This window comes from Eptatretus burgeri, chromosome 3 (assembly GCF_056783735.1).
Source record: "Eptatretus burgeri isolate ZD-2024b chromosome 3, Ebu_testis_v1, whole genome shotgun sequence".
NCBI classification, from domain to species: Eukaryota; Metazoa; Chordata; class Myxini; order Myxiniformes; family Myxinidae; genus Eptatretus; species Eptatretus burgeri.
Genome location: NC_140963.1, coordinates 19530638 through 19548996, shown reverse-complemented (window position 1 = coordinate 19548996; position 18359 = coordinate 19530638). Strand labels below are relative to the sequence as shown.

The 18359-nt window shown below is 42.6% G+C and overlaps 1 protein-coding gene across 9 annotated transcripts in view; it reads left to right on the top strand.

Annotated features, from left to right (window-relative positions):
* LOC147029496 (uncharacterized) overlaps nucleotides 1–14454 on the top strand; it is a 313146-nt gene extending 298692 nt beyond the window's left edge. For all 9 annotated transcript variants that reach the window (XM_085871980.1, XM_085871978.1, XM_085871977.1 and 6 more), the window contains one exon: nucleotides 12262–14454. In XM_085871980.1, the coding sequence (XP_085728106.1) occupies nucleotides 12262–12459 (198 nt within the window). In that variant the 3' untranslated portion in view covers nucleotides 12460–14454. The remainder of the gene's footprint in view (nucleotides 1–12261) is intronic.
* The last annotated feature ends 3905 nt before the right edge of the window (nucleotides 14455–18359 follow it).

Sequence of the window (18359 nt, the reverse complement as noted above, 5' to 3'; positions counted from 1 at the left end):
TGAGCCAAAACTCGACGGCAAACACGCACGGAAAGCAAAAGGCTGAAACGCGCTTTCTTACCCTTTAAAGGGTTTATTTGAAAAGCAAAGTACAGGGAAGAGGGTCAACAAGACTATAATAAATGGAACAAACCAATTGAGTCAAAAGACACAAAGAGGAGAATGGGATATGCAAACGTATATCCAAGGAGGAGAGATAAAACGCAGTACCTAACCCACTGGGCACCAGAGATCACACTCACACAAGACAATAATGCAGGTGGGACTTCCCTTTGTCTATGATGCGCAGGGTGGATTCAACACAGGACTCGATGCAGCCCGCTTTAGAAACCATGTGCAAGACGAGAGCCAGTGACGATGGTGTCCAAAGACGAAGTGTAACAGCCACGAGTAGGCCTTCAACCAGACCACGTGGTCATCTTTGTCCTTTTCCCAAACTAGGCCTCCTGGTCAGCACTACTTCCTCCTCAAAGTGCTTATTTTCAGTCCGAGCATGTGGAGCTGTCCTGTCTGAGGTCTTTCTTCCCCTCTCGAAAGGCAGGGTGATACCAGCTTGGGTCTATCCCAAAGCTTCTACAAGTCCACAATAACATCTCCCTCACAAACTCCTTCGACCTCCATGGACCACTTGCTTGTTCTTCTTCAATTGGAGCCTTTTGTGGACTCTCTTCATCTTTTCTTCTCGGCTTCACAGCCCACAATGCCACCATGGCTGGCACAAAAAGGCCAGAGATATCATACTCGGTCTAGTTGCACACATGACCCATGTGCCTCTGCTATAGGAGGTCCTCACCTCGCCCTGCCCACAAACAAGAGATTTTGCATATGCATAATTAATGTCTACCCTGTCTATAAATTACATCTGCTTCTGCCTTAGCATCACATGACAAACTGCTTTCGCTGACAGATACCTGTTATATATGGCAATCTAACCTACTCGAAACACACGTACTTCACTTACCACAGTCTAGTTACTAATCCCCCATCCCCCATCCCCCATCCCCCTTCCACATAACAATATGTATGAGAGAGGGTAAGGTTCTGAAGCAGTGACAGACTGGTCTAATTGTATGAGTTTGGAAAAGGAATGGAGACCTGCAAGATTTGAGGATGTACCAAGGCATCATACTTCTAAGTTTTGTGATAAAGTTCCCAGAGAGGATTCTCGATGGGAGGACACGGAAAAGCAGAATATAGGCAAAGAACAGCAGGGGTTCATAAATGTGACTCATTCATTTGTATTTGCATTTTTTGTTTTTTCTAAAATTTGTCAAAGCAAACATGTGGACAGGAGCAACCAGTCGGTGGATTCTTTCCAGCACCGTTGGTGTGGAAGACACTGAAAGGAACTTAACTGGAGCTCGTCGTCATGACACGTTAGAAGCTCGCGCACTTTTTTCTTTTCAAGCTTTTTCGTATTCACGAGACATTCACAGCATGTCAATAGTTAATGGTGCCTGTTGTTCTACATCATCAAGACAATTGAGTGAATGAATTTTGTTTGTTTGGTAAACAACCATGACAAAATGAACAAGTGGTGCCAGGCACAACAAATCTCTCCCATTTAAGGCATAAAGTAATTTTGGGGATCAAATTTAAATTTGATACATCCTTGACCTGAATGTTGATTATAAGGAATATTTTAGTCTTAGTTTGAAGTCAATTAAACCATTTTTGATGGTTTCACTATAAGCTTAGTTTGAAGTAAATCGGATCATTTTTGACGAAGTTATGAGCGAAAAACGATTTTCACCTTTTCGTGACCTGACCTTGACCTTTGACTTAATTGGACCCAAAAGTTAATTGGGTCGTCCGAGGTTCATTACCCACCTGTGGATACAATTTGATAGTGTTTGAGCCAGCCGTTTTCCCGTAAAGTTGTATTTTCGTAACCATGTTTTAGTTTTAATGGAAAATTTGTAATTTTGACCAATGACCATGACCCCCAAAACTTCAGACCCTACCAATCTTCACAAATGTGCATTTTTCACTATAGGAATGGGTAGGATTATAAGTGACAAATAGAATAAGGTTCACTATAAGCTTAGTTTGAAGTAAATCAGATCATTTTTGACGAAGTTATGAGCGAAAAACGATTTTTACCTTTTCTTGACCTTGACCTTTGATCCAATTGGACCCAAAAGTTAATGGGGTCGTCCAAGGTTCATTCCCCACCTGTGGATTAAATCTGACAGTGTTTGCTAAAGCCATTTTTCCGTAAAGTTGATAACAGACAGACAGACAGACAAACAAACAAACAGACAAACCGGACAGTTACAATATCCTGCTCCCTCCCTCTGGGGGGGGGGGGGGGGATAATGAGTCTCCTTTCCTGCTTGCCATAGTTGATGGCATTTTAAGTCCGCTGCGGTTCAACGCCAATAAACCTTTCTTCTTCATTAACCGCTGGAGAGACAGTTGAGGTTTAATTTTCAACTGAACTTCATTGATAACACGTCATTTCATTTTAAATGTGAGATTTCTTTTGTTCTGGTTTAAACACCATCATCATAACCAGCACACTTAAAGTAATAATCACTACAAATGGAAAGGAGATGATAGATGGTATGTTTATACTGAGACAGTTTGGAGAGAAGAGGTTGGAGGTGCAAGGGGGGAAATGGCACTTGGTACCTTATCACAAGCCTCTTCAACATTTACAAATCCGAGAGAGATAGGATGGCGATACTGAGATGAATGGGAGTGTTGGAAGCAGCAGTTAGGATTGTGGAAGGCATGTACCAAGGAAAAAGTTTTGGTTGAACCTGAAATGTTGGAGAACTTTTGCATCAACAACGTTTTGCGGTAGGACAGCACAATCGGGCCACTATTCATTCTGTTGATGGAAATGGTCAGCATGTGGGTGGAAGGAGATTTTCAGAAGCATGGACTGAAGTTGGGCCGAGAGCAGACCGAGTTAATTGTGGGGGGGGGGGCGGTGGTCAGGGGTCCACAGCAGATAAAAATTGAGCAGATGCAAGTCGGTTTGGATGCATGGAGGAGAGGTGGAGGGTTTGATGCCAGACAGGAAGATATTGAGGATGTTGAAAGGGAATGTTGAGGTCGTGTGTAACCCCAGCATACCTACATGGTCTGGAGATGGTGGTACTGACAAAGCAGCAACAACAGATGCTATGCAGGTATGTGATATCAATACTGTCAGGAGGATTATAGGAATAAAGAGAGTGGATAGAATGAACTAAGGGAGGAGGTTGATTGGCAGGGTAAGGATGGAGGGGGGCAGGGTGGGGATGGAGGGATGGGTGATGTAGGTTGTGGCAGGTATTTGTAATTTGGCTTGTGTGCAGGCAGGTGTTCGCCTTGTGCAGTTGCTGCGTATTCTTTGTAAAAGGACACTGGAATCTTGTCATCTCCCAAATAATGCTATGAGATGAGTCCCTAGCTTGATGGAGGGATGGCACACTTGATGAAGGATTGTCCTGCTTGTTATGCACCAATTGGATAGTTTGTAATCGGGTGTATTCCATTTTAAGAATCCATTCCAATCCAGAGAGTTCACCTCTGCATCATTGTTTCAGGACAACAGTGGAACAATAATAGTTAGTGTTCACAACTGTTTGTTTAAATTAACAATTCATTCAACTTTTTGATTTTTTTTTTATAAAGCTGATTATGCAAATGTTCTCTACCTAACATTGAACTAACCTCTAAACTATCAAGGGACACAAACATAAAATGGAACTATTCTGAATAAAGTATTCAGTCTTACCAGACTTCACATGAGCCACAGATGCAAATGTTGCATCCAGTGACCCAGCCTTTAACTTGTGCTTTGGCATGCGCAATCCTTTAGCTTCGTAACAAATGTGCATAAGTGCATGCCAACAATACCCACCACTCCATTACACAGGGAATCCACAAGTGTTGTAGATTTTGTGGGGACAATCCCTCCAAAAATGCTGTACACCCATTTTGAATTATCACATAAGGATAGAATTGAGCAAAAAGAAAGCCAGCATTACCCATCCAAACCAATAAATGCTATACATTTCAATGGAACCATATTTGGTGATTACATTTGGACAATCCAAATGGTGAAACAATCCACACAAATTGGGGTACAGCAAATGCAAGATTATCATGACTTTCAAGCAACCCTACCATTACTGCCTCCCACCCCCCACCCCAAACCACCTTTCCCTCCACTCACAACAAAAAACCCTGCATGGATTAAAGTCAACTAGTACGTGCCCTTAAAAAAATTAAATTAAATTAAAAAATTAATAACTAAATATTCCAACCGTGAGCAACAAACAACAACCACACAGCACAAACAACAACCACACAACAAACAACAACAAACAACATTCGCTCTCGCGTGCCCGTACGTGCTTGGCCCGGAAGTTTGCATATTATTCGCAGTTACGACGATTCGCAATTTAGGTTTTAATGGCCAATTATTCAATTAGCGCCAACGTATTTTGCCTTTTCGCAATGTCATCACAAGGAAAAACAAAAAGAGAAGAGAAGAGAGAGAAAAAAATTACTTCCTGGTTCGGAGCATTACCAGCACTGTGATGTTACCGAAATTTATGCACCGTCTAATTTGAAAACGATCATAACTTGGGGCATTGTGTTTATCTATAAATGCGCATAAGAAATCGAGAAATTATGGGAATACACCAAGTCATCACTCTCCAGAAGCCCGTACGTTGTAACCCGTAATGGGGAACGTGGCTGAGCTTCCCTTCCCCATCGGCCATGCCCACGCAATAACGTGTCTTGTCGTTGGTTTGGTAAATAAATGGCCATAACTTGGGAAGCACTTGTCCGATTAATATCAAACCTTGAAAAGGCACATCCTCAGGTCCCCAGCAATATACCTGGCAAGTTTCAATTAGATCGGACCAGCGGTTGTCGAGAAACAGCGGTCACACACACACACACACACACACACACACACACACACACACACACACACACACACACACACACACACACACACACACACACACACACACACAGATTGCTGGAATTATAGATAGATACCATGGGGAAAATGGGATACTTTTTATTACAGGCCACAAAGCTTGCTTCCAGTTTTAAATAATGTCGTGATATCTGTCATCGCAGCTGATATAGTCTAACAGCTTGATCTTCGATCAACAGTTTGGATTCCACCCAAGTCACTCAACTCTAAATTTCCATCTGGTTTTCTTTCAGAAATGGATAGAGACCTTAAACTGTAACTATGAACCTAAGAGGTCAGCTCTGTGTTTCTGGACATTATCGTGGGTAAGCAACACTCTCTGGCACCCTGTTCTGCTTACTAAGCTATCCGCCTTTGTCACCCAAAGCCCGAACGACTTGATTCATGGCTAAACAATTTCCTCCAGTCACAATAAGTGCAAAGCCCTCAAAAGTATTCTTCTCCTTTGCTAGTGAAGGCTCGAGTCCCTCATGACAGTATGGATGACGTGTTCCTCATTTACATAAATACCTTTCTGATGCTCTTGAAAACCGTCTTTTTCAGATTATTCCACGCTTTGCCTTATGGTACCTCATCCCAAAGATAAGCTCTCAGCAGCTGCTTCCTTCTGCTGACCTGTAAAAGATTAGATGCTCATCTGACACGTTACATCAATTGATTCTTGCAAATATCTCACGAGTCAAACTTTTCAGACAATGTAACTACCTATTTTCTTACTTCATAAACCATTCAGAGAGGTTCAATCCCTTGGTTTTTCTGGACCTTCCCCACAGCCAGACCTCTCTTGGAAGTGCCAGACTGTATGGCAAAGCTGGCTTCTAAAGCCAGCTGCAAACTAGATGCTTGATGGAACTTTTTGATTTTATATATCAGACTCTTTATGGAGCAGTGGTGCTGTCAAAACAGTTTCTTGGCAAAGGTTATAATGGATGATTTGCCATTTCCGATTCAGCATTGTTTGCCCGTGCTCTGTCCTTTTAAATGCTGAATGTCGAGAAAGGAAGCAGCACATACTATTTTTAAAGTCTTTGGAGTGACGCAGCCGGGGTTTTAACCACCAATCTCCCAGATTCAGAGCCGATTCTCGAACCATGACACCACCAAGCCTGGTCTTCATGGAATACTGTTATTCCCTTATTGGCAGTTGCCTCGGTTTCACACTTCTCTGTTGGATGCTGTAAAATGCAAAGCAACGAAAATAATAACCTCTTGATGTTTTATTTTCCTTCTGTTCTGGTCATGTTCCCACTGTGCTTTCTCTCCTTGCCCAGCCCCTCCGGGGTGCATGTGTTCTTCCTGTCACTCCGTTTGCAAACCTCTCAAAGTCCCGGCTTGGTGCTCACCTCCATTTTTTGACGCTCTTTCCTCGCTCTTGGGGAACTGCCTTTCTGAATCTGTTCAACCCCAATATAATCTAAGGCTTCAACTCAGCAATGCATCACCATCTTGTCATCTTCCAGCTTCACTTGAGACTTTTACTTTCCGCATTAACCCATATTCTTATGTTTCTTTCCCTCTATCATGTTCTTTTCTTTTTATGTTCACGCCTTTCATTCTTGTGGCTGCCTGGTGTGCCACTGCCCACTGTCAGTATCTTTCAGTATCTTGCTTTTATACCCTCCATCATCTTGCTCTTCGTGAGCCAAGGTTTTACCTCGAACAAAATTTTGAAAACCTGCTGAGTGAAATACTAGACTTTTGAAATGACATAATCTGCCGTAGACTGCTCGGTGCGTATGTGTAGAAACCCCAGAAAAACCGGGGTCATTAGGGCAGCCAAACGTACAGGGTCTATTGAAATTCTACACCGCTTTCAAAATGTTCACCTTTTTTTTTGCCTTACAGCCTGGGATTAAATTGCATTAAATCAGACTTCTTCTACCTTTATTTACACATCATAACCCACAACTTCCAAGTGAAAAATTCGACAAATTAATTAAAAATACAAAACGAGAATATCTTGGTTGGATACGTGTCCCCCCCCCCCCTCACAACAGCAATTGTAAACAAGAAAAAGAGCAATCGGAGATTGCAGACCCTCGCCAGGACTTCTTTTGAGTGGTGTATTTTTATCGGTTTTTGGGTAAATCCAATATGGCTGCCAAACCATGCGACCTATGACGTCATGTGTGAACCTTTTGTTCCTCATAGACAGGCAGTCGTATGTGTAAAGTTTCGCCTCGATCTGTTTAGCCATTTCAGAGATTTTTGAATGTTAAAAAATTTTTTTTTACAATATGGCTGCCGAATCACGTGACCGATGACATCATCAAAATTTTTCTGTGGGCTATTTTATCCTGAGATGACCCTCAAAAATGTTCATACTGATCGGATGTAGCGTTCTATATATGCAATTATGTCATAACGAAAGCACCTATGATGTCGTTTTTAAAAACCACACACATTCCCCTTGAGGAGTACTTGCTATATGCTAAGTTTCAATTTTTTCCTTCGTGCGGTTTCAGAGATAGAGGTCCAAAGTTTTTTTTTTCTGTTTTTCCAATATGGCTGCCACACCATGTGACCTATAACATCGTAATTATCATTAAACAATTCCACATGAGTAATCGTACCAATAATGAAAATTTTGTCTCAATCCGACAAGCAGTTGCGGAGAAAAACACGGAAGTTCTGTGCGGACAAAGAAACAAAAACGGACAAACAGACCCAAATGCAATACCCTCTCCTTCAGTGAGGGTAATTAGCTCAGGTGTAACCAATCACCTTCAAAGTCTCACACCAAGTTAATTGGCCTCCACCTGTGTTAAATTATGGTGATTCTGATTATTTCAGAATAAAATCAGTTTCTCTAGGATTCCCCTGCTGGGGAGTCCATTTCATAGCAAAGACTCAACCATGAGCACCAAAGGAGCTTTCAAAAGACCTCCAGGATAAAGTTGTGGAAAAGCACAGATTCAGGGTATGGGTGTAAAAATATTTCAAAGGCCTTGAATATCCCTTGGAGCACAGTGAAGACAATCGTTAAGAAGTGGAAGGTGTATGGTACCACCACGACCCTGCCTCGATCAGGCCGTCCCTCGAAACTGGATGACCAAGCAAGGATGGGACTAATCAGAGAGGCCACCAAGAGGCCAATGGCAATTTTGAAAGAGCTCCATGCCTTTATGGCAAAGACTGGTCACTGTGTGCATGTGACAACAATATCCCAAGCACTCCACAAGTCTGGCCTGTATGGCAGGGTGGAAAGAAGGAAGCCATTACTAAAAAAAGCCCACCTTGAGTCCCGTTTGAGATATGTAAAAATGCACTCCGGAGAGTCTGAAGCCATGTGGCAAAAAGTTTTGTAGTTTGCCGAAACCAAGATGGAATTTTTTAGCCAAAATGCAAAACATTACGTTTGGAAAAAAACCCAGCACAGTACACCCCCTAAAGAACACAATCCCTACTGTGAAACATGGTGGTGGCAGCATCATGTTATGGGGATGTTTCTCATCAGGAGGGACTGGGGCAATTGTCAGGATAGAAAGGAAAATGGATGGAACAAAATACAGAAAAATCCGAGAGGAAAACCTGCTGTCCTCTGCATGAAAGCTGAAATTGTGACGGAAGTTCACCTTTCAGCATGATAACGACCCGAAGCACACTGCCAAAGCTACATTGGAGTGGCTCAGGATCAAAAAGATAAATGTCCTTGAGTGGCCTCGTCAGAGCCCTGACCTAAATCCAGTCCACAATCTGTGGCATGACTTGAAGATCACTGTCCATCAACGCACCCCACACAACTTGACTGAGCTGGAAAAGTTTTATCCAGAAGAATGAGCAAATATTGCCCAATCAAGGTGTGCAAAGTTGGGAGAGACCTATCCCAACAGGTTCACAGCTGTAATTGCTGTCACAGATGCTTCCATCAAGTATTAACTGGGGGGGGGGGGGGTTGACACTGATCCAACCAAGATATTCTAGTTTTGTATTTTTAATTAATTTTCTGAAATTTGGAGAATTTATTTTTCACGTGGAAGTGGTGGATTACGATGTGTAAATAAAGGTGGGAAAAGTCTGATTTAATGCAATTTAATTCCAGGCTATGAGGCAACATAAGGTGAAAAATTTGAAAGTGGGTTTAGACTTTCTGTGGGAACTGTATGTTGTGTATGTGAGATGAGCATTGTTAAATTAAATGGCTCACAAAGTTTCTAAAAGAAGCTGAAAATACTTGGAAAAGTACCTGAGATAAAGGGCTGTCTGTGCCTCTGCACAATGAAAGACTGAGAAAACTTTCTCAGCTCGCAGAATGGGCAGCTGCTCGTCCTGCAAACTCCCGACCTTGTGAGTTGGTGGAAAGCTCGGGTGGACAGACGTATGTTACACAATCCCCCAACAGGTCGCTATCAAGGAATGGACTGTTTATCTGGATTTGGTACTTCTGAACACTGATGGGAAGGACATACATGGGGCATATAAATATACTGGGGAAGTTTAAAATGATGATATTTACTGTTAATCATGTTTAGAGAGAAAGGAATGGGAGGTCTGTGAGGGCTGTTTTAAATATATTGTTTATTTTACTTCTGGGGCTGCAAGAGAAATTGCACTGAATTTTTGTATCTGTTGGTAAAACTGTGTGCTTGCTTGCGTGCTATATACACTACCGCTGCTCACTTCTATTAAGAGGAAATGGCACGAACCTGACACTTATTCACTGATATTTCTTGCATTTACTGTACGAGCAGAGTACCCGCCCTACAGGCGATCTTGTTCCAAGCATGCAACACATTCTTCTGATGCATACCTTTGTTTGGGTGGTGTATAGGTAACTCACAGCTCTGTACAGCCAAATAAACAAACAAACCCGGGTTACGTGCATGAAGCAAAACATACCGACTGCTTATAATTCAAAACATCTCATTGCACTAGAAAACATGGGGGCAGGAATGCTGCACTGTAAATGGTGGAGACTTGTAATACCAGGGAAAGCCTGGAGGTGGTGTGGCATGATGCACATTTACATGGAGAATTCCCCCCCCCCCTTCCCCCAAAGACCACTGGCAAAGACAAAAACATCCCTATATATGAATTGGGGTCACGTTGATCCTCTGTCGCAAGTCTGGATGTAATCGGTCCAGAACTGGAGGCGGAGTTGTGCGACAAACAGACGCACAAACACCAGTCCGTGAATTATAGTAAGGATTTCCATGAGTCTGATGAGTCTGAAACAAACAAAAAATTTTTCATTGAGGAACAGAACAGTTGTGGTTAACCATTTTGAAATTGTCACTCTTTCATCGAAATTATGAAAATTATGTTTAAAAGCCAATTTGAATCACAGATTTCGCGCTAGCAACAGCAGGTTGAATACTAGATTCATGAATCGAGCAACCAGATGCTGTCAGACAAACCGATCCAGTTCGGCTTCTCAACTTCGTCTCATTATTTAAGATTGAGGAACAACTTGTTTGAATTGAATTATATTTTGAACATAAATCGGAAGACCAGTTTCTTGTTTTACCGTACCTTGGCTCTGAATTTGTTCCGATCGCACGTGCGCAGGCCGCAGAGAGGAGTGAGATAATTTATTATCTTGCCAAAACGAAGCTTTTGCAAGATATGTTCGTCAGCTTGTATGGTTTTTTATTTTTTTATATTTTTATTTTTTGTTTGTCTGTAATCACGTATAAAAAATTCTGCAGAGCACAGTTATCATCGGAAATTTTTGTAACTTCGCATATCAGAGGCCTATAGAGGTCCCTTTCAGTGCACAAAATTTTGAAGGTCAAGCTCAAAGGTCAAGGTCACTTTGGCGCAAATCAGGGGAGTCGACGAAACCCTTATTTTTTGAGTAATTTTGATTGGATCGTCTTCAAACTTCATGGGAATATAGTTCATGGTCTGGCGCTCAGCTGATTAATTTTTGGTGGCGATTGGCCTTGACCTTCATATGTTTTTTTTGTTTTTTTTTTTGGTCTGTAATCACGTATAAATCACTCTGCAGAGCACAGTTATCATTGGAAATTTTTGTAACTTCGCATATCAGAGGCCTATAGAGGTCCCTTTCAGCGCATAAAATTTTGAAGATCAAGGTCAAAGGTCAAGGTCACTTTGTCGCAAATCAGGGGAGTCGACGAAACCCTTATTTTTTGAGTAATTTTGATCAGATCGTCTTCAAACTTCATGGGAATATAGTTCATCGTCTGGCGCTCAGCTGATTAATTTTTGGTGGTGATTGGCCTTGACCTTCATGGTTAGCGCCTAAGGTCAAAAATATTTGACCCCAAGGTCAAATTTTCAAGTTTTAGGAACCATATCATGTAGTACCTCAAATTGAACACCTCGATGAGTGCTTTCTAGATATGTCAAGCTTGAGACATTATGACGTCATTTGGTGACGTTATGAGGCAAACGCATATTTTTCATGGTTACTCTGTAGAACGATTCTCATCGGAATCTCTCGTAGGCAGAAATTCCTCAAGGAGTCGCTCCTGGTGGATAGCAGCTCTGTTCACCTCAGTGTGACCTTAAAGAAGTCACACGTGGTCACCTTTTGGCAAGATACGGGTCACCCTGCGGGTGACATTGGTTTATTTATTCTGTCTGCCTATCTGGCAGTCAAACAAGATTGAAAATAATTCCAAACAGGGAACTTACTGTTTTTAAGGATGTCATAATGGACACAAACAACAGGCACGAAGAACTAATGTAATGTGTCAGATAAGGTGATGTAATAGACACTGTGGAAAATGGCAGCAAAAGTGGAATTTATTTATTTATGACTTTTACAATCTTTATTTTCTTTAAATTTAACTGTATACTTGAAGATTGTAGAACACATATCATCTCTCATTGGTTCAATGGGGGTGGTGTACAGCACATGGGTCTGAAATACTCTTCGGGACAGCTTCTGGAACACTTCAATAGCACTGAAATTTCGGATTTTTTAAAAAACGATTGTTTAAATCATTAATTTATTAAAATTTAAGTAAAATTGAAGTAACACTGCACAGAGTATCATGTTCAATGAACTCTGTAGTTGTTTTTGTTGCCTTGAGTGTGCTGGAGCCCAGCTGATGAACCTGACTTAGAATATCCATCACACAGTTAAAATTGCTCCAGTTCTTAGTTTAGGGCACAGAACAATTTCAAGGTTTCCTCAAGTATCGGGTATTAATAACATTTCTTAACATCAGGTCAATAAATGGTTATAATTGTTGAGGAACAGGTGTGTATCTGTGCTCGCTACTCGCATTACCCCCCTCCCTGGAGACGATCCTATATTTGCCAGCCAGTGGAGGCTTGGAACATTTGAATGATTGAGGATTTGCTGACTTCAGTATCACGCGCGATTTCCTTTGTAGGCACTGGGGGTCGGAGACTCTAACGACCGCACATTGCTCAAGAAGAAGATCAAGGAGATAAAACTTGTGGTGGAGAAGGAGCGCAAGGCGCAGGAAAAGTTGGAAAAGCAGCGGGAAAAGCAGCGGCGAAAGGAGGAGGAACAGAAGAAAACGGTGAAAGCAACGCCTGCAAGTGTAGATTTGGACGACTGCAAGTGAAAGCTTGGGTTTGTGATGTTTCCAATGTATTATGGTTTCAGGTGGCTGCTTCTTTTTTTTTTTTTAAAGGCTCAGGATTTTTGTTGAGTAAAGCTAAATCCTCCCTTCCTGTCCCACCAACTCGTTCGCTATCATGTCCAGCAAATTGGCTGATCACTACCTCCCTAGCTTGGACTTGGGGAAACTTTACTAAGCATTATCTTTGGGGTTTCTTCACAACTTGGTGATGGTGAAGCATTTTTGTAGTACTTGCTGTCAAAGAACCTTGATCTTTATATTTTTCCAGCGGTGGCTGTTGTAAAAGCAACAATGCGTTTTCACTTTATTTCTTGTATTATTAAATGATTTTTAATTCGCCTTTTTCACCAGGGGGTGCTTGGCTTTTGTACAGTTATAATCTCTAAACAGTTCAGTCGTAGCTTTTGCTTTTGCTCTGATGGAAGTTTGCAAACACCTGTGTTGTCTATGATCTCTGCCTTGTGACCATTACTTGTTTTGATTATTAGTTTTTTTTTTTCTTTTGCTGCATGAAATTTAAAATGTCAGTATTTTGAGATCCCTTGTTGAAAAAGTAGCTCTTCTTTCTTCCAGTAATGCTCAAGTAAATCCACGCACTTCCCTACTTAGTCTTAAAACGACTTTTCAGTTGCTTTGCAACTCTTAACTCATGTGCTACGGTAAGAAGGTGCCACCCACGTAAGGTGGTGAAATATCTGCACACTCCATTTTAAATAATAATCCTTTAAAATATATTCATTCCAACTAATTGTGCAATGGATTGTTTTTTGTTTTTTTAACTACCTTCCACCAAATACGCTGTTGAAGAAAAATGAAATGTGCACTGGAGATGAATCGCCGATGGTCGATTTGCAAAAAGACTATTCGATGATCACGACGTTGGGCTTGCAGCGAATTGAACGCATTTTATAGAGTGTTCGTTCGACTGCAGGACGATCGAGACTGGTCCAAACTGAGCATGTTTAATCACAGGTTTTATATTGTTTTGCATATCGAATGTACACAGATACATCTACTCCAGTTACATCATATAGCATAGTTACAATGATATTGTTTGATAGTCTTCCACTCGATCCTAACGATGATGTTTCGGAAAGTTTGGCTTTTATAATTACCAAAGATTGCTTTCTGGAGGCTCATCCTTTGGGGCTGTCATGGCAATACATGCTAATAAAAGACCCTGAGGACGATCAAACTGCCAGAGGGGGTTTCAGTTTTGGTCAGGGCATCGGACCGAAGGTCTTGTCTCTAGGAAAAGGAATTTGGGATTTTTAAGTCCTGCTTACCAAAGCAGACTAGCAGACTTGATGTTCCCTTTGAGAAATTGCATGCTCCACACAATTTCCTCTGGCACTGCCAGCAGATAGTAGTTTTAGCATATATTTTGTCAGGAATTTAACCCAGAACCAGATTGCTGAGACAAGCATGCTACTGCTGAGCTGTCTGCTGTTCATCTATTTTTCGTTTTCTGCAAAGAACATCACCGCAAGGACAGGAACTGCTGTTGCTTATTGCAGCTGATGGCTTGTAAATTGAGAATGAGTTTGATCATGTCATTTTTGTTTTGGTTCCTGTTGAAAATTCATTCCTCTGCTTATCCGTGAACTAATTTGCAATCAAAGTATTTCAATCCAAGGATTTTTTTTTTCCAAAATTAAAAAAAATATTTACTGTTCATAACTAATGGTGGTTCTTGTGTGTGCATGCATCTGTCCTCCCAACACAATGCTTTATATGTCGAGGGAGGGAGATGGAGGAGGAAGGGGGGGGCTGCATTTTGTACTTGGCATGACACCAAAATACAAAAAAGGAATCTTCACATCGTGTACTTAAACTTCATTATCTGAGAACAAAAGAGTGCCATGTCTTTATTTACACAGTGCAGATGCATCCCAAATGTATCTGTATATGATTCCCCATTGATAGGGACTGGTTTTTAGACTGGTTTCAAACTTTTCATTAAAGTTTGGTCATTTCCATCGGTGTGTTCGTTTGGGGAGTAAAACGAAACCAAAGTGATGGTTGCTTTTAATCCAACATAAACCTGATGCCAATACAAATCTTTTATTTCTCCCCCTTTTCTTTACAAAGTGAGAGCTTGGGGTGAGGGGCAGAGACCAACATGAAAGAGTGAAGAAGAGCAAGCAACAGTTTTAACCATTACAAAAGGGCTGAAGGTTGCAGGCACAGGAACGAGGTTTGTGATGGGAGGTTGGAGGGGGGGAGAGATTAAAAATGGAAAGGGAGTTGTGACATGGTGTGCTGCAACTGTGATGCACTGGAGGGAGAAATGTGATTGGCCAGACTCATGACAGATGAGATTACATGGGCAGAAAGAGGGATGAGTGCAAGTTGGTGAGAATCTTACATTTTGATAGATTAACACAGTGTTTACTGTAGTGTCATGTTCTTGTGGGTTGAAGGTCAAAGGCCAATGGCAGTAAGACATGATGAACAGTAACAGTGCATGCAAAATGAAAAGACCACCTACTTGTAAGAAAGCAGTAAGCCCTATGCATTAGCCTAGTGATGGGTGATGCCCATCATTCTTTTATTTATTTATTTACAGAGTTGAGGCTCATGGAAGAGCGAGAACACAAAATGGATCAGGACCCAACAGATTAAAAGTAACAGGAGAAACCTGAGAAGGGGGAGGGGGGGAATGCCAACCGTGGGGTCAACGGACAATTGATGGTGATGGACAACAAGGGATGAGGGGTATGGGAGAATCTCGGAGGTGGATGATACTGATACAGAAGCAAACTCTCAGGAGGGGAAAACTGGAAATTTGGTGGGAGTGGTGGGGGTGGTTAAACGGGGGGGGGGGTAGAATGGTTTTGGATTGGGGATGATCCGAGATGGTGTTGAACAGCTCCTTCTTGGCTGTATTAAGACATGGGCCAGGAATGCTACAGCCTCAGGACCCACGCTTCAATGGGACCCGGCACATGACGTTTCGGGATGAAGCCTTCACCAATCTTTTTATCCCCGCCACTGAAGGTGGAAGGAGGTTATGTTTTCACCCCCTCTCTGTCTGTTTTTCTGTGTGCAGGATATCTCAAAAAGTTGTGGACAGATTCGGATGAAATTTTGTGGGCAGGTGGGGTGCGTGACCATGACAAATTGATTCAATTTTGTGAAGATCCGGATCTGGATAGAATACGTTTTTTAAAGTGATTCTTCACCAGTGAGAGATTGGGCCAAATACGATATCCAGAATGATGTTTCAAAAATGTATTGGGCCCGATATGTTCACGTAGATCAGGCATTGCGTGGCGGAGGTCTGCACTCTACCGAGTGCCCTTCTAGTTTATGATGTTATGGACGATTTTGCAACTTTATTTTATTTATTTTTTTTGCATTGTGGTGTGAGGCTTGGCAGAGTCTGAAGAAGGAGGATTGCACGTGAGAGATGAGGAGTGGGAGGAAGTCTCGGGTCCAACTGATGGGTGGGAATCGCGTGTTAAAAGTTTTGACTTTTTTGACTGTGTTTCCTTTGAAAGTTTTGACTTTAAAAAAAAAAAAACTTTGGTGAGGGAGGAGTGAATTAGGTAGGGGAGAGGTTTCGATAGTTGGTGAAAATGAGAACAAAGGTGGAGGTGAGTGGCGAAGGAGGTGTGTATGTGTGTACAGGATCGGGACAGCAGGCTCGAGTAGTAGGTCAGTCGGGGCAGCACTGCTGATTGACCTGAAAGTCCCAAATTATCCAAGATGGTACAGGTGGGCAGCGATTCAGAAGCGAGGTCCGGCTGGTAGTTTGACTGTGGGATCAATAGGGAGAGAGTGGTTGAAATGTTTGAGATGATGCGGAGAAGGAGTTTGGAAGTGTTGTGTGTGCAGGAGACCAAATGGAAAGGAGACAGGGCAAGGAGGTTGATAGGAGGATAAATGCTGTTGCACGTGGGTGGAGATGAAAGCAGTAATCGAGTGGGAAAAATAGTATCGGAAGAGATCAGCAAGCAGGTGGTCAGAGTGGAAAGATGGGAGGGATGGATAGTTGTGGCATGGGTGGTGATTCAGAGGCAAATGGTTTGTGTTATGTCAGGATATGGGCCACAAACAGGAAGGACTGGGCCAGAGGAGCAGGAATTGAGGGATGCACTGGAGAGGATGATGGAAATGGTTGAGCTGGACGTGATGCTGTGCATTGTGGGGGACTTTAACGTGCATGTGGGAGTTGCGGAGTCGGGTGAAGATGAATGTTTCGGTAAATTTGGTTGGGGAATGAGGAATAGAAAGGGTCAAGACCTGGTGGTGAGGAATGGGATAGCCATAGCTGGTTTGGTTCGTTCTTTCAAAAGTGGGAAAGCCACAAGATTACCTACAGGAGTCGACATCATAGAACAGAACTATTTGGTGGTGGGAAGGAAGTGACAGTTGTGGAGGGTTAAGGATTGTAAGGCAGTGATGGGAGAGCATGTTACCACCCAGCACAATCCTGTGGTGTTCATAATATGGATAAAGAAAAGGTAGGAGGTTAAGAGCAGCGATCAGAGGATTATTAGGTGGGAGAAGTGTTGGGGAAACATCCTCACAATTTACAAGGAGAGGTTGAGGGCTAAGTATGAGCAACTTGGTGAAGAAGCGGAATGCTTTGAGGAGTGGAAGGAGTACAGAGAGGCGTTTCGGAGAATTGCAAAGTTTTGTGGGGAAGGACGTCAGGAAAGGGTGCATCGTCAGGGGATAGAAACCAGGTATGATGGACGGAGGAGGTCGCGATAGAGAGGAAGAGAATAGAGAAGATCAGGGATAGGGGAGGCAGCCGGATGCAGAGTTGCACCTGTATGGGCAGAAGAAGAAAGCAGCAAGGAGAGTTGTGAATAAGGTGAGGAATAATATAGAAGAGGAGGTGTACAACAAGTTGTAGGTGGGAGGCAGATGTATAAGTTGACTTGTGACAGGGATGAGGATGGTAAGGACATGAAAGGGGTGGGGGGGGGGGTGATGATTAAGATGACTAGTAATGGTGGCTAGTGATGGAGAGGGGGAAAGTATTGAAGGTTTGGGAAGGATATTTCAAAGAGCTGTTGAAACGGGAAGGAAGCAAAGGCAAGCTGGAGCTGCCGTGCTCTGGAGAGGGGAAAATCGAGTTGGTGGAGATCACAGAGGAGGTAGTGCAGATGGCATTGAAGAGGATGAAGAAGGGAAGAATGCCAGGCATTGATGAGGTGTGCACAGATATAATTGCAGCAGAAGGAGTCTGAGTCAGTTGGACAAAGAGGCTGTTGAACATAGGTATGAGAGAGGGTTCAATTCCTGACGAGTGGATAATAATAATTGGAACCATACTCTGTACAGAGAGTGTCGGTGCTGTCGAAGCAGTTTCCTGGACTATTGGGCACAATCCTGGACAGGTCGCCACTTCGACGCAGGATACTCGAATGGCTCAATTATCCCAGCAAGCTGGTACTCAATTTGCCGAACCTCAGAAGGATGACAGGCTGAGTCAACCCCCTGGTGTATTAATTCAGCGGCCAACGGGGCTTGAACTCAGGACCCAAGGATCTCAAGCCGCCACCCTAACCGCAAAGCCAACACCAGGCTTTGACGAGTGGAGGACAGGGTTAATTGTGCAGATTATGGAGAGGAAGGACGATGTTCAATATCCGGGGCAGTACAGGGGCATTACATGGTAGGATAAGGAATAGTGTGGAGATGGAGATGGAGATCAGAGAAGAGCAGTCAGGGTTTAGAAAAGGAAGGGGGACAACAGATGGTATGTTCATGCTGAGACAGCTGGTGGAGAAGAGGTTGGAGGTACAAGGGGGGAAATGGCACTTGGTACCTTATCACAAGTCTTTTCAAGATTTACAAATCTGAGAAAGATAGGATGGTGATACTGAGATGGATGGGAGTGTTGGAAGCAGAAGTTAGGATTGTGG